Source organism: Lontra canadensis, unplaced genomic scaffold (genome assembly GCF_010015895.1).
Source record: "Lontra canadensis isolate GAN:19392208 unplaced genomic scaffold, GSC_riverotter_1.0 scaffold35, whole genome shotgun sequence".
Classification (NCBI taxonomy): Eukaryota; Metazoa; Chordata; class Mammalia; order Carnivora; family Mustelidae; genus Lontra; species Lontra canadensis.
In genome coordinates, this window is record NW_022631029.1 from 1,900,954 (window position 1) to 1,917,130 (window position 16,177).

At 51.9% G+C, this 16,177-nt stretch overlaps 1 protein-coding gene across 1 annotated transcript; it reads left to right on the forward strand.

Moving 5' to 3' along the window:
* Positions 1-90: 90 nt before the first annotated feature.
* On the forward strand, positions 91-15,953 carry CUNH19orf44 (chromosome unknown C19orf44 homolog). Its single transcript, XM_032867556.1, has 10 exons — positions 91-201; positions 1,363-1,552; positions 4,030-4,795; positions 7,082-7,400; positions 10,293-10,366; positions 11,038-11,416; positions 12,682-12,777; positions 14,140-14,306; positions 15,697-15,778; positions 15,846-15,953. The coding sequence occupies exons 3-9, from the start codon at positions 4,031-4,033 to the stop codon at positions 15,766-15,768; spliced, it is 1,872 nt and encodes a 623-aa protein (XP_032723447.1). The 5' UTR covers positions 91-201; positions 1,363-1,552; position 4,030; the 3' UTR covers positions 15,769-15,778; positions 15,846-15,953.
* Positions 15,954-16,177: the final 224 nt, after the last annotated feature.

Below are 16,177 nucleotides of genomic sequence, written 5' to 3' on the forward strand. Positions count from 1 at the left end.
CGGGCCCGCCCCGGCACTATCACTCCCATGACGCCCCGCGATTGTGACCTGGGGCCCCATTGGCCCTCGGAACGCGGCGCGCGCCGGGATATGTAGTCTCTTTCCGCCCTAGCGCTGTTGCCGGGGGCAACGGTCCCATCTGGCAGCCGTGTTTGGCCGAAGCCCGGTGGCGGCCTCTGCGGATGGACATCGTGGGAGGAGGTTGGCAGGGTTGACTGGGCTCCCGCCGGGTTTGGCGGCTGGACTCCGCACAGGAGTTGCGGGGAAAAGGGAGCGTTCTGAGGCTGGGCTGGGAGGGCGGCGGGAGGGCGGCCCGGCGCCTCTCCCTGTTTCCCCGTCGGGCCCACTTGGGAGCGTGGTCGGGAGTGGGTAGCTCCCGGCGGTAGGGAAGAGCCCAATGGCCTGAAGGGGCCAGTGTTTTCAGAGTTAGGTTTACTTATTTTTAACAACTTGACTGAAGATTCGTTTACGTACCATACAATTCACCCCTCTTCGATGTACAACTCAGTTACTTTGATTTATAAGTTTACTGAGTGGTGCGGCCATCACCACGATCCAGCATTAGGACTTTTCCGTCGCCCCAAGGATATCCCTCCTGGCCCTTTGCAGGCCCTCCTCACTCCCACTCCCAGCCCCAGGCAACCACTGAGGTTCCTCGCGACTGTGCAGATTTGTCTTTTCTGGATGGGATTATACGGTGTGTGGGGTTTTTTTTTTTTGTTGTTGTTGTTGTTTGTTTGTTTTTGTTTTGTTTGTTTTGCATCTGGTTCCTTTCCCTTTGCATGATGTGTCCGAGATGCATGCACGTTGTTGTGTATATCTGTATTTGTTCTTTTCTTCTTGCGGGATAGTATTTCGTTTATGGATGGACCTCGCTTCTCATGCATTCACTAGTTAATGGACTTTTGTGTTGTTTCCACTTCTTGTCTACGTTTATGAACGTTTGCATACATTTCAGTCTTCTTGGACTAGGTGGGAGCTGTCATACTGTTTTCTGAATTGGCCCCTGTACCATTTTACAATCCCCCATGACAGTTTTTTCACATCCTCCCCCAGTCTTGTTATCTGTAGTTTTGATTGTAGGCATTCTAGTGGCTGTGAAGTGGGATCTGGTGGTATCAATTTGCATTTGCCTAATGGCTAGTGATGCTGAAGGTCTTTTCATGTGTTTGCTGGCCATTCACCTCTTTTTTTCTTTCTTTTTTTTTTTTTTTTTTTTTTGTTCAGGGCAGTGTCTGTTCATATCTTTTGCCTATTGGTTTATTTTTAATTGTGTGTTTTAAAAATACATCAGCCTGTGATGAAATGGATATAGTACAAAATTTGCCTCTTTAACCATTATTGACTTATTTTTAAACCTAGGGAAACTTTCAGAAGAGCTAGATGCCGAAAAACCTGGTGTGGTGGTCGGGCTTCCCCTCTGACCCGCAGAATGGCCGGGGCCAAATCTTCTCCTGAGCTTCAGTTACAAAAATATTAATAAAGGTAGCTGTCGATGTGCCTCCGCTTCCTCTTTACCACGTCCTTCCAGCTAAAAGCCCATTAAAAGCAGGTATTCTAAATATTACTATCTAAATCTATTTATTCCATGTCCTACAGTAAACATAGGAATCCTATGAAGGTCATAGTTATTACCACCTTTCTACAGATGAGCAAGCTGAAGCACAAAGTGGTTAAGTAACTTGCCCAGTGTCACACAGGCTAGGAATTCTCCACTGTTTCTCTTGGGTGTGGTTTTGTATTCACTGATCTCTGTGGTCAGGCTGGTGCTAGGTTAGTTAGTACTATTAGTACTCAGGCCTTAGTACCCAGGTGATTAAGATGGGGACAAGTAGGCAAGCACACCAGGCAGAGAAACAGAAAGTAAAAGAAAAATAACTCACACTTACACGGAATCTTAGGTCTGGGTTAAATACTTTTCCTTGCACAAAATAATTGAGTTCAGGTTTGAAAGGCGCAGAGGACATAAGGTTGCCAGATTTAACAAATAAAAATACGGGACACCAGTTGAATTGGAATTCCAGGTAACCAACAAATAAATTTTTAGTCCGAAAATGTTGGAACATACTACTTTTTAGTGTAAAGATATTTGGGTCGGATGCCTGAGTGGCTTGGTCAGTTAAGCATCAACTCTCGATCTCGGCTCAGGTCTTGGTCTCAGAGTTGTGAGTTTAGGCCCATGTTGGGCTCCGCACTAGGAGTGGAGCCTACCTAAAAAAAAAAAAAAAATTAGGGTCACACTTATGTTCTAGAAATTATTTACTGTTTATCGTCAGTTCAAATCACCAGGTGTCCTGTATTTAATCTGGCAATCCCAGTAAGCTCGTTTTCCAAGTGGACAGGGATGGGAAAAAAGGCTTTTTTAGGTCTCACAGTGAATTAAAAAAATAGTAATAATGCATGGTCTTGCTAAGACATTCAGACAGTATGGGAACAACCATGGTTGCCCATCTTGTCTTTTCTGCTTCACATAATATCATGCTGGCGACCTTATTATGCAGACAGATCTCCCTCGTTCCTTTTAACAGCTGTATTGTGTGCCCTCATCTGCACGCGCTCTTCTGGATCGCACCAGGTCTCTATGGACGGGTTCAGGTTTTTGACGAGTACAAACAATACTGCTGTGACATTCCTTGAACATGCGTCTGTGTGTATGTTTCCGAGTGTAATTGTAGGTAAATTTCCAAACGTGAAATTGCCAGGGCGATGCAGGTCTCTGCATTTCCCACTCTCCTTGCTGTTGCCGTGTTCTTTACTAAGGGGCTGCTGCAAACACACACCTACTTGTGCTGTATTTTCCCACTTTGTAAGATTTTAAACTTTTTGAAAACCTTTGGAAATCTTGTAATGCATCATTTTTATTCTCTTAGGGACTCATGGGAACTCTGAGAATATGGTGAAAGCACTGGCCTCTCTCCCCCAAAGAACGTACACCAGCATGTACACACAACATGCAGCCGACATTTGGTGGGTGGTGCTGTGTCTGTCCGTAGCCCCTGCATCCTTCCAGGGCAGTGGTTTTCACACTTGAAGTATGATATTCTGGGGGGCTCCTTAAATATACAGATTGTATTTGAGCCATTCTTTATGAGAAAGTTGGGGACAGTTGGGTAAAGGAGGAGCCCTGGTTTAGGAAGCAAGTGGTGGTGTAACTGGCCAGGCTGTGAAGCATGGTGGGGAAGAAGGGGGCCTTTGGTACCAGACCTGAGCTTTGAATTCGGCTCTGCTGCTCCACCAGCCAGGTGACGACCTCAACTGGTGACCTTGACTGGTGACCTACCCTTTAGGGGCTTTTCTTGGTCTCTTCTGTAAAAGGGGATGACAGTAACTGACTCAGGGTTACATGAGGATTAAATGAGATAATACAGCTCTGAGCAGAGCACTGGGGACACCACTGGAGCCTGAGAAGCACTGGCTCTTCTCTTTAACATTTAACATGTCTCACTGAAGACCTGGTGTAGAACGGTAATTCACTTGGTGCTGCTGGGTGTTGATGTTTTCATTGTCATCCTGGGGCTTGAAGGGAAGGCTCTAGCCGACTGCGAGGAGGGGTCTGAGTTCTCAAATGGGAGGCATTGAAAAATATGAATTCACGATAGGAATGTCAGTTATTCATTTTTTTTTTAAGATCACAAGTAGGCAGAGAGGTGCAGAGAGAGAGGGGGAAGCAGGCCCTCCACCAAGCAGAGAGCCCAATGCAGTGCACGATTCCAGGACCTGAGATCATAACCTGAGCCGAAGGCAGAAGCCCAACCCACTGAGCCACGCAGGCTCTCCATCCTTTTCTTTCTTTCTTTTTTTTTTTAAAAGATTTACGTATTTATTTATTTGACAGAGAGAGGGAACACAGCAAGCAGGAGCGACAGGCAGAGGGAGAGGGAGAAGCAGGCTTACTGATCAGGGAGCCCAATGGCGGGGCTCGATCCCAGGACCCCAGGATCGTGACCTGAGCTGAAGGCAGATACTTAACTGACTGAACCACCCAGGCGCCCCTGAACTTACTCTTTATTTTTTTTCTTTACTCCCTAGAATGGCTTCCATAAGAAGAGCCAGCCATCCCGCGCACAATATTTTTGGTGATTTTAGTGATATTTCCTTAGAAGATTCAAAAATGGAAGAAATCAGAAACTTGAAAATCAGTAGAAGTCTTACCAAGATAGCACCTGCTCATAGCAGATTTCTAAAAGGAAACCAAACCATGGGTGTAAAACACTCACTCCTGAAAGAGAAGGCTGTTGTGGATGGTGGGCACAAGCTCTCCTCAGGGAGACCCCTGACCACTGCCTCGAAGCTCAGGGCCAGCGCCGCGCTCACAAAGCTGGCTCAGATAGAAACCAAGATTATGAACCGGAAGGCGCAGATGGTTTTGTCAGACATGGAATCTGACCTGAAGACCTCTGGGGAGAGTCTTCCAAAGAGCACAGACACAGTCCTTCCCAGGAGTACAGTCGAACTTTCTTCATACAGCCTGGAAAAAACCTCCCAGAAACAAGCCCATGAAATTCCTGTGGCTGAAAGAGGCGCGCAGAATGGGAAGGTCAGTAGGTTTCTAAAGAGGAGGGAACCACCCGTTGAAAATACTTTCCCTGAAGCACATTTTGGAAAAGAGAGGAATTTTCAAACACCCAAAGAGAAAAAACCTGCTAGAAAACTAGCTTCTCCAGACAGCGATGAGGAGGAAATGAAAGAGTTGCTTGGAAGCCTGATGGAATCTTCTAGAGAAAAAGAAACATACACGAGTCAACATTTCAGAAGCCCCAAAGTCAGTGAAAAAGAACAGACAAAACTATTCTCGGTAAGGTTTGCATGTACTTATTATTATTATTATTATTTTTTTTAAAGATTGATTTATTTATTTGGGGGGAATGGGGCAAAGGGAGAGAGAAACTTTAACCAGACTCCCTGCCGAGTGTGGAGCCGGAGACAGGGCTTGATCCACGACCCTCAGATCATGACCTGCGCTGAAACCAAGAGTCGGATGCTGCTACTACTACTACTACTACTTCTCCCTCTCCCCCTCCCCCTCTTCCCCCTCCTCCTTCTTTTTAAGATTTTATTCATTTTAGAGAGGGCACAAGCAGAGCTAGGGACAGAGGGGGAGAGAGAGAATCTTAAGCAGGCTCCATGCCCACTGTGGAGCCTGATGTGGGGCTTGATCTCAGGACACTGAGATCATGACCTGAGTGAAAATCAAAAGTTAGAAACTTAACTGAGCCCCCAGGCGCCTCACGTGTCCTTATTCATTTTTTTTTAAAGATTTTATTTATTTATTTGACAGACAGAGATCACAAGTAGACAGAGAGGCAGGCAGAGAGAGAGAGGGAGAAGCAGGCTCCCTGCCGAGCAGAGAGCCAGATGCAGGGCTCGATCCCAGGACCCTGGGATCATGACCTGAGCCAAAGGCAGAGGCTTTAACCCACTGAGCCACCCAGGTGCCCCAACCCACGTGTCCTCCTTAATGTCCTTCTTAATGCGTCTGCCCTTTGTATTGTGGCACTAGAGACTCGATGGCAGCCGTCTCCCACGGGCTGCCAAGGAAGGGGTTTGACAAGGAACCGTTGGGCTCCAGGCAATCCTGGCTCCTTGTTGTGGGGCCTGCCCTGCGGGTGACGGGATTTGGGGCAGTTTAGGCAGTTTACCGTATCTGGAGGAAGTGTGGGCACCTCGGTTCAGCACTGCGTGTGACTGCTCGCCAGCGGCCCCACATCAGCGGCCCCACACAGGAGACGTGGCTTCGCTGCACTCGCATTTTTTTCAGTTGAGATGAAATTCACATCACCTAAAAGTAACATTTGCGAGATGAACAAGTCAGCGCCATTTAGTCCATCCGGATGTTGTACAACCACCGCCTCTGTCTGGTTCCAGAACATCTTCAGCTGCCCCAAACCCTGTACCTGTTAAATAATCACTTCTCATCTTCCCCTCCCCCAGCCCCTGGCAACTTCTAGTCGGCTTTCGGTCTCTGTGGATTTGCCTGGTGGGGCCTTTTCGTAGACATGGATTCATCTAGTATGTGGCCTTCTGTGACTGGCCGCTTCTGCTCCGCGTAATGTTTTCGAGGTTCATCCACACTGTAGCACGTGGCAGACCTTCATGCCTTTTCACGGCCGAGTAAGACTCCATTGCGTGAATATACTACGGCTTACCTATCCGCCATCCATGTTGGGCGTTTGGGTCTTTTCCACCTTCTCGCTGTTTGTCAGTAGTGCTGTTATGAACCTTGTGTACACATAATCTGTTTGAGTCCCTGTCTTGGGTTCTCTGGGGCCTGTCCTTGTGAGTGCAGATACTGGGCCCTATGGGTCGTTCTGTGGGTAACGTACTGAAGCAAGGCCAAGCTGTCTTTGACAGCAGCTGCGCCATTTGCCTTCCCACCACCAGTGCACGGGGGTTCCACTTTCTCCACAGCATCACCTGTCCTTGTGATCAGAGCTAACACTGGCGACTAGAGCCATATTCGTGGGTGTGAAATGATGGGAAAGCTGCATTTTAAGGGGGAAAAATATCTGTATATACATTTTGATTCTGTTGAAGGTCCAGGCTACCACAGATCATATACTCAGGGGCCTTAATTAATTAACTAATTTTATTTACTTATTTTAAAAAAGATTTTATTCATTTGAGAGAGAGTGAGGAAGAGAGCATGAGTGGGGGGAGGGGCAGAAGAAGAGGGAGACGGTCCTTAAGCAGACTCTGAGCTGCACACAGAGCCCGATGTGGGACTTGATCCCAGTACCCTGAGATCATGACCTGATCCCAAGGCAGACGCTTAACTGCTTAAGCCACCCAGGTGCCCTTCAGGGGCCTTAATTTAGAAAAGGTGTAACTAACAAAATTTGTTTGAAAGCCAAGTGATATTTCTGATTATTTGTGGAGTATTTCTGGTCCCAATATTACTTTGTTTAGAGGTTGTGGCTTGACCTCTAGAAATGAGGGGGGAGGGATAGAAAAGGGGCACGGAATAAGAACTATTTGATCACTGATCCTTGGCCTCATGCCCCAATCCGGCCACATTGTTCAGTGGCAAGGACTTCATTGTTACCTGTTTGGTAAGTAATTTCACTTATTTCTGCCAAAGTAGGATCGGATCCCAACTCAGCCAAGAATCCTTTCGCCACCCAGTGAGGAACTTTCCAGCCCAAAGTCATTTCGGACATCACGTCTGCCAGGCTCACAGTCCGCAGACGGGACCCTCTGCAGCGTGCGTTCTAGAGCTCGCTCCTCACAGACTCACACTTCGGGGGACACGGCCACCCGCACGGCATCGCTTCCCATCACTGGCCCCTCTCCAAAGTCAGCCTCCGTGGTGCAGCAGGACAAGCTCTCCTCCTCCCCTGGAAGGAGTGAGGCTGGGCCTTGTGATGAGTCACTCTCAGAGGCTGCCAATGACAGCCTGAACGGTAACCCACGGCCCTGTGCCCAGCCGTCACCCTGGGTGGGAAGGGCGAGTCCATCTGGAGGGTCCCTGGCAGGAGAGGTGGGGTCAATGGGCATTGCCACGGGGAGCGCGTGGCTCGCGCTACAGCCTCTGCTTCCCGACCTCCTTTCTTATTGGAGGGGCCAAGTCAGATTTTTGTTCTGTCTCTGATGTCTTCATCCAGTGACCCTGACCAATGAGAGCAATGACCCGAGGACAAAATCCTAGAACCACGTACAGCAGAAGGGTGACTCAGTGCTCCTTCTGGAGAAAGAGAAGCTTACCTCCTTTCTTTTTTAAATTCGGAAAAGGAAATCTCTAACCAGTCAAAATTAGAAATTTCTATTATTTCAGTGTTATTCAACATTGTTTTTGTCTTTTTTTTCAAAAAAGATTTATTTATTTGAAAGAGAGAGCAAGCAGGGGGTAGGGCAGAGAGAAAGAGAAAGCAAATCCTAAGCTGACTCCTCACTGAGCTCAGAGCTCCATGCGGGGCTCGATCCCACAACCCTGGGATCATGATCTGAGCTGAAATCAAGAGTCAGACGCTTAACCAACTGTGCCACCCACGCGCGACAACATTATTTTTATCTTAATATTACATGTACTTAAAAAAGAAAGGAGGGGCGCCTGGGTGGCTCAGTGGGTTAAAGCCTCTGCCTTTGGCTCAGGTCATGATCTCAGGGTCCTGGGATCGACTCCTGCATCGGGTTCTCTGCTCAGCAGGGAGCCTGCTTCCCCCTCTCTCTCTGCCTGCCTCTCTGCCTACTTGTGATCTCTGTCTGTCAAATAAATAAATAAAATCTTTAAAAAAAAAAAAAAGGAAAAAGATTTGTAGCCAATGCTTACGTCTTCCGTCTGGGGCGTGTCATTGTGAGATCCAAGTTAAACTGTGTCTTGAGGGCCCAGTGGGCACGGGCCTGTGCCAAGTGTTGTGTTGGCGGGAGCTTGATGGCCAACAGGCCCACGAGCGCCCTGCCCCCTGCATGCTAGGGGATCCGGAACTCGTGACTCAGCAGTAGGGGAGGAAAAATGGCTTTTCCACGGTCTCAGCCGGGGCCCTGCAACAAAAGACAGATTCACAGAAGAAAAGCATACAGACGTTAAGTAAATATCCAGTATAAGTTTTATGTAACATAGGAGCCTTCATAAGGAAATGGACGCCTGGCGAGATAGTTGTTTGTGAACGTTTTATGCTAGACTCAATGAGGAGTGGGAAGCCGTGGAAAAACGTGATTGGACAAAAGGCAATGAGCTAGGGGTAGGAAACGGGCAAACTTAGAGGCCTGCTGGGGTTTCTGTTGGCATCCCCCCATCTTGGAAAGAGGAGGCTCCTTTCCTGCAAGTGGAGGGAGGGCACTTCTCACGGGAGGGTCTCATGAGCTGCTTCAGGGCAGAAGGACAGGGAATTCTCGAAGCACCTGCCATGGGTCAAGTTCCTTCAGCCTGAAATACTCAGTATGCCAGGGTGCCGAGTCTTGGGGTGGTGTGTTCCGAACCCTGTCTCAGACTAATGTGGGTGTGAATGCCGCAGTGGGGCCGCAGCAGCTCTGCCGAGACGGGGGTGGGGGAGGTGTTGCCAACACAGGTGCCCTCCGTAGGGGTGTGAGAAGCCCCTTGGGGCACCCTCAGTGGCTGCCATCTACAGGATGGCATGTGACACCTCGCTAACCGTGGTTTTGATCCTTGGGCCCGAGGGGGTGGTAAGTAAGTGTTCTTGCCCCCCAGCCCCATGTACGGCCAGTCCCGCTGCCTCTATGCCCTCACTGCCGGCCTGGAGGGCTCTCTCCTGGTGGCCGGTCCCTGCCCTCCCTCATCCAGATGTAGCCTCAGAGAAGGAGGCAAGCTCGGAGCGGTGAATACATTGAGTGAATACATGATATAGCTGGCATGGACGTCCTGGCCTCACCTCTTACTGGCTGTGCAGTCTTGGGCTCTCTGTGCCTCAGTTTCAAGTCCAAGTCCAAAATCACCCAGTGCCTTTGCTCAGGCCAGCCGGGATGCCTTTCTGCGCAGATGCTCTTCCGGGGTTGTCTTTGCACCTGCCTGCCATGTGAACTGTGGCGAGTGGTGGAGTTAGAGAGAGCTCGGGGGACGGGTGAGCCCCCAGGATTGCAGTGATGAGGGAGATTCATTCTGGGGCTTCGGGCCGCCAGTGTTGGAGGTCAGGCAGCGTGGGCCTCGCCCCCTCGCCTCCAGCCCTGTGCCACTGCCACACACATTCTCCCTCTCTCACCACACCCGCCCCCTTCCCGGGCTTCAGGGCCTGAACTGAACCACGTCGTAGAGCTCCTGCCAGTGTTGGCCGATGTTCGCTGCCCATCCTCCTGGAAGCGCAGGCTCATTTGTTGGGTCCAGAGGAATCTGGAATACCGGAACTCCACATAGGATTCTCTACTCCCAAGTCTCCAGCACCCATGAGTTCAGGTGCTGGCGACGGGACGTTTGGCGTGCCCAGTGCTGGTTCACTTTAGGCTCCTGTGCCCTTAAGTGGCTCTAAATGGGAACTTGGCCACTTTGGGTCTAGTCTTGTATCTGCCTGAGGTGGCCCCCACCTCACCCCCCATACCTTGAGCACATTTGACACCACGCGTCCTTCACTGCATTGCCATCATCCACTCATCTGGCCCAGTGTCTGTTTTTATAAATAAAGTTTTATTGGAACATAGCCACATCCATTTGTTTACACTGAGTAACTGATACAGTCGAGGGTACAAAGTGGAAAATATTTACTACTTAGAGAAGAGGTGTGTGGATCCCTGTGCTGGCTTATTAAGGACAGAGACGGCTTCCTGCATTTCTATCCTTAGCACTCCGCACTACCTCATAAGGAAACAAATGAGTCAATGTTGCCCTGTTGCATTTTTGATTCCAGATTTTCGAATCAATCTTTTATCCCTTGAAGATCTGGCTCCAGCTGTCAGCGAGAACTCAAACCTGGAACAGAGAGTAAGTACAGCCAACGTCACTTTTCATCGTCAGTGACGTGGAAAGGTTTGTAATGGTGGTGCTTCATTGAGGCCCATGGTTCTTAACCCCCAGGGTACTCTTAGCATGTCTGGAGACATTTTTAGTCATGACTGGGGTAGAGGGCGCTGCTTGCATCTGGGGGTGGCGGCCAGGGACGCTGCTCAGGGTCCCGCACTGCACAGGATGGCCCCGCTGCAGACAATGTTTGAGTTTGGAACGTCAGGAACACCCCGGTGAAAGATCCGGATTTGGGTGGTAACGGGACAAGGCTGCTTAACGTAGCAGGTGATCAAAGCAGGTCCCCCTTAAACCGCTCCGTAACAATGCCACCCTGACCTGTACTCGTCCCAGTGCCCCGTCATGATTCTTGCCGTGTTTTTAACCTCCTCACTCCCAAACGCATGTTGTAATAATACAGAATGATGACATTTTGGCAGAGTTTGTGCACATGCCACCGACACAGGCTCACGCCATCAGTGCTCAAATGCGGCAGCCCTGTGCCAGGGTGGCTCATGGGTTCCGCTCCCGGTCCTGGGCCTGCCCAAAGCCACTGCCGGGCCCCCTGGGGACCCAGTCCAACACAGCAGTATTCTGAGCACGCTGCTCGGGCAAAACCACACGCTGGTTACCTCTGTCATTCTTCATTTTAGAAAGAAGGCCAGCGGGATGAGGCATCCAGCCGAAGCCCCCAGGCCGGGGGAGCCCTCACTCTCAGCGAGGTCTCAGAGTTCCTGAGTGAGCCGTCGGCTCCCAGCCCGAGGCCGAAGTCTCGGGAGCCCACAGCGAGCACGGTGAGCTCGGCTTACTCGGAAGATTTTGAAACAGCATCCGAGTCGAGGGCCTGTTCTGAGGAGTCTCCCGACAGGACGCTGGATGCTTCGACAGAATTCTCTGCAAGTCTGCAGCCAGACCTTGCCCTGCCAGCACTGAAGCCTTGGAAGAAGCAGGTCAGGGACGTTACGAGAGTCCTCGTGAAGGAGACAGCCGTGCAGACCCTCGATCCTGCCTTCACCTACCAGTGGGCAGAGGGTAAGTGGATGCGCCCCATGAGGGGAGCGCGGACTCCCGGGGTGCATGCCGCGGGCATCCTTGGAAACACGACGAAGAGTTTCAGGGTCTGGGGGATCAGGTCGTTGTCGTTAGCCGGCTTGGGAGGTGCCTCAGGGCCACGTTTCCTATTCCGAGGATGAGGGCCAGCTGTCTTGGGGGTTTGCCACTGCCTCCCAAGCTCTAAAATGTCCCAAAAGGTTTCGGGTCCCACAGCGAAGGCGGTGGTTCGCAATGTGGCGATCCTGTTCCCGGGGGACCTCAGCAAGGTTGGAGCCAGTTCTGGCTGTCGTGGCCAAGTGACAGGTTCATGGATGGAGGCGAGGGGCACTGCTCCATGTCCTGCAGTGCCCAGCAATGTCACTCACACCATTAGGGTTGAAATGCGGTAGCCCCGGGCCGACATTTCTTTTCACACCCAGTGTGACCTTCTAGATGTTTCTCTTGGCCCCAGCTTCAATCTTGGCCACCTGAATGGAAAGGTCCCTTTCTTTTAAGCCTCCCTCCGCTCTCTTTTCTCATCTTGATGGACACCCCCAGGGTTGCCAGAGCTTATTCCTGGGCTATGCGAGGCAGGGTACGGTTCCCCTGTGGTGTTCATTTTGATTTGGGGCTGCTTAGCCATTGATCAGCCTGGGCTGCACAGTGGGATAGGGCAGGGCCATTCTCTTGTTTCTCAGGGAGGAAAGTCAGGCAGATATGGCAAGTCAGATCGCTAGAAGGCGTTCAAGGTCCTGGGAGTCCAGGAAACCACCGTGTTTGTCTCCACAGCCTTGTGCTGCCCGACGGCATAGCCGGTTGTCTGACTCGGACGAATGTGTGCATTTCTGTATTGTTTTGTCATCAAACATAGCTGACACCATTTTCCTGGGCTAGGCCTAACATCGAAAGGCAAGGAAAACACAGCCTAAATAAACCGGATTTCAAGTTCAGGGCACATTCCTAAGCCTGACTTTGGCCCTGTAGATGGCCCTGTAGAAGGCCAAGGTAGGGGAGGGCCTGATGCCAGTTACCAGTCCACATGACCATAGTGACCGCTTGGGACAGCTCAACTGACTTGTGCCAGGAGAAGCTAGCAGAAGGATGGAGGCCGGCTTGGGCAGTTTGAAAGGGGGAAGAGGTTAACAAAGCCAGAAGGGGGGGCTATCCTGTTCAGAGGAGAGAAGATCAGCTTCATGTCTCACGTCCCAGCCACTGATGGAAGGTGTCCTACCCACTCGTCCCCTCCCGCTTTGTCCCTGGGATAGGGGCCGGCGTAGCGGCCATCGGGCCTGCCCTGGGAGGTGCTTACGTGGACCCTGTGCCCATTGCCAGTCATGTCGTCAGCGTGGACTCGATAGAAGGTAACAGTCTGGCGCGGCGGGTCCCAGCAGTGAGGATGCAGCTTCCGGGCCACCGCGGGTGGGGCGGGCCTCCACATTAGTGCCAGGTTCAGGGAATCTATTGGTGAAATTGTCACAGTCACAGACAACTGCCATGGTTCCTAGGGTCCCGGATGATAGACTGAGTGCCCGAGAACCTTTGGTCTGTCTTGCCAAAGGACACCCATGTCCGATAAAACAGGGGAGTCACGAGTGACACCTCTACCCCAGCTGGGCTATTCCTGTGTGTTTGTCCCTGTGCCTTTGTGTCCAGAATCCATAGTAGTTTTCCCCCCAAAGACACTCAGCCGGTACTGAGTGGCGGCCAGCCCGGCAGCCCCGGGGCCATGGAGCCTTGCTGAGTCTGGGGAGTGGCAGGGGCCCAGGCAGCCCTCCCGGCCTGTGGTGGGGGAGGCCCTAGCAGCTGCTGATGGGAGCCCAGACTGTGTCATGTCCCCACGGGGCCACTGACCCCTTGAGGGACACAAACTAGCATCTGTCCAGTACCTCTTATGTTTTTGTCCCTTTCAATTTTTTAAAAAGATGAAGATACTAAAATATAGTGGCTGTGACCACAGGATTGTTTATATCCTCTCAGAAAACCCTCCCCCTTAGCTAGCACCCCAGAGCTTGTTCCGTGTTGTTACGCGGCCTCCCGATGAGCCTTCTGGACGGTTGCACAACTTCCATTTTTCATTGTGTTTGAATTTAATGAAAACTTTTTTAGTTGTATTTTTTTATTATTTTAGTTTGGTGTTTAAGAACACATACCATGGGACGCCTCGGTGGCTCAGTGGGTTAAGCCTCTGCCTTTGGCTCAGGTCATGATTTCAGGGTCCTGGGATCGAGTCCACATCAGGCTCCCTGCTCGGGGGCGAGTGTCCTCCCTTCTCTCTGCTCATGCTCTCTCTGTCTCTACCAAATAAATAAATAATTAAAAAAAAAACCCCACATAACATAAGATGTCCCCTCTTAGCTATTTCTAAGTGTCCAGTTCAGTGGCATGAGGAAGGTTCCCGTGGGGCAGGGGGCCCTGACTGACTGGGCTTCCACCGCGGTCGGGTGTGAAGACTCGCGTTCCTTCCTGGGCGCTGAGCTTCCCACCCGCGCAGCTCCCGGAGCCCCACGCCACCCGTGGGAAGCAGCTCGCTCACTCCAGGGTAGGGGCACCTGGGGTGGGGGGCGGTGGGGCCTCGGGTACTTCGGGGGACAGTACCTTCCAGAAAGCATCCCCACGTGGCTGCATGGGGGCGCTGCAGGGCATGTGGGTCCCACGCGGGACCCTTCCCCTGCTCTGGGGCACACCGGTGGGGAGGCGGCCCGGGTGACAGGGAGCCGGTGCAGCCCTGACAGCCTACAGCCCGGCCGTGTTGGCGCTGAATGACATGCTGAAGCAGCAGCTGAGCCTGATGCAGCAGTTCGTGGAGGCCAGCCGGCACCTGCACGGGTCCCTCCTGCGGTCCCTGGACCGGGACTCGTTCCACTACCACACCCTGGAGGAAACCAAACAGGTGACCGCGGCACGCTGCCCTTCCCGGGAGAGCGGGCAGGGGCCTTGGCGCGTGGAGGGGACCGAGCTCAGCCTGGGCGGGCTGCGGGGACGCTGTGGACCCAGCCGCCTGCGGTTCCAGCTTAAGGAGCCTGCCTCTGACCTTGGAGCAAAAGCAGCCTCCTTGGGGGGGTGGAGGGGGTGGTTCTGTCCCTCGGCAGACCCTTCCCGAGCTCCGGCCCGGAGTGGCCTCTCTCCTCAGTCCTGGGAGCTGAAGCGCCGAGAATGTCACACCTCATTCTCTCCCCAAATTTTTGTCTGGTTATAAAAAATTTGTTCTCATTTCATGAAGATGGTGTTAGAGAGAGAGGTAGTTTGTAAAGCCCTCCGTAACTTCCAAGATGATTATTACCAACTCGATGTTCTTCAGATTTTCCCTGTGTAAACATGAACTATATAGTATATGTAGTCTACACAGTATTGTGTTCTCGTATGTTATCAAATATGTATTACCATGTAATAGGTAGAACATTCTATTTAATAATATGTATTTCTACATAGAAATGGCATCATACTCTGTGAGCTATTTTGCATGGTGACTTTTGTCCTTTTATCTACAAACGTTTCAGTCCCTAGTTCTCAAAACAAGGACTTTTGAAAAATACGGTCAGGATACCATAATACCAAAGCCAAACGAGCTTTTCCTAGTATCACTGGATATCCAGTGTTAGGTTTCCACTTGTCTCGTGCAAGTTGTACATTTCGTTACTGTTTTCATCAGAACCCAAAGTCCAGACACATCAAGATTGTCTGGGGTCTTTTTGTCTTCTGGTCAGAGAGCAGTGGGTCTGGGCTCTCGTGCCCACGGGGGGACCCACTTTGAGAACCCGTGCTCCACAGGTTTCCCCTGCTCCCCCCCCACCCCATCTCTCTGATGTCTCCTTGCAGTTTATTTGTTCAAGGAAACGGGTTGTTTGATCGACAGGTGCCCCATTCTAGACTGTCACTTGTAGCCCTGCAGTCCTTTTCCTCGGGTTGGTCCTACCCATTGGTTGATGGGACACAGCTCCAGGGTTCCGCCTGTGTCACCTGCCTGCAGCCCACCATGGCTCCTCACTGCCGGCGCTGGGCCCACATCCTGGGAGGGGCACTCAGTCCCCCTGTGCTCTTGGCGGCTCCCCTCGTAGCCCCCCTCCTTTGCCAGCCCCACCCCCACCCCCAGCCACGGTCACTCTTCCTTTTAGACCCGAGCCTTCTGGGTTCATCTCTCATTTCCACGGCATTGTCATGTGGCATCCCGCCTTTTTTTCTGTCCGCCTGTCCTGGAGCCACGGGGACAGGCACCACCTCCCAACACCCAAGCCTTCAGGAGACAGGCCGCTGTGGTGACACCTCTGTCCTCTGCCCCACAGTACATCAGGCAGCACAGGCCTGCCCCGCTGTCCATGGAGGACGCCCTGCAGGAGGTGAAGGAGGAGCTGTGAGCACGCAGAGGTGAGGCGGGGCACGTGGGCTCACGCCAAGCTGGTCCAGTGCAGTGGCTGTGATCCTCGTTTTCCAGGTGACCGTGGTGGGGGCAGGTGGCACAGAGGACTCTCCTAAGTGGAATCCCAGCTCCAGCCTTTCCGGAGTGCTTGACGCTCCCAGCCCCCACCTCCTCGGGGTGCCCGGCGCCAGACCCGAGAGGACACACCGGCCAGGGGAAACGGAGCTACGGGCGGTACGGTCACTACTCCTGGGGCGATGGAGGATGCCCGCCTGTCTGGAGCCCCGCAGGGCGGCTGGATGGGCCAGGGGCTGCCTTCCCAGTGAGTGGAGAAGATGGAAGGGGCGAGAAGCCCCGTCTGCGCCAGAGGAGCCCACACGAGACATCCACGCCGGGGACACCTGCGG

Coding starts and splice junctions, on each gene's coding strand:
- CUNH19orf44 (XM_032867556.1), top strand. CDS start 4,031: ATGGCTTCCATAAGAAGAGCCAGCCATCCCGCGCACAATATTTTTGGT. Junction 4,796..7,081: donor AACAGACAAAACTATTCTCG/GTAAGGTTTGCA, acceptor CTGCCAAAGTAG/GATCGGATCCCAACTCAGCC. Junction 11,417..12,681: donor CACCTACCAGTGGGCAGAGG/GTAAGTGGATGC, acceptor TCCCTGGGATAG/GGGCCGGCGTAGCGGCCATC.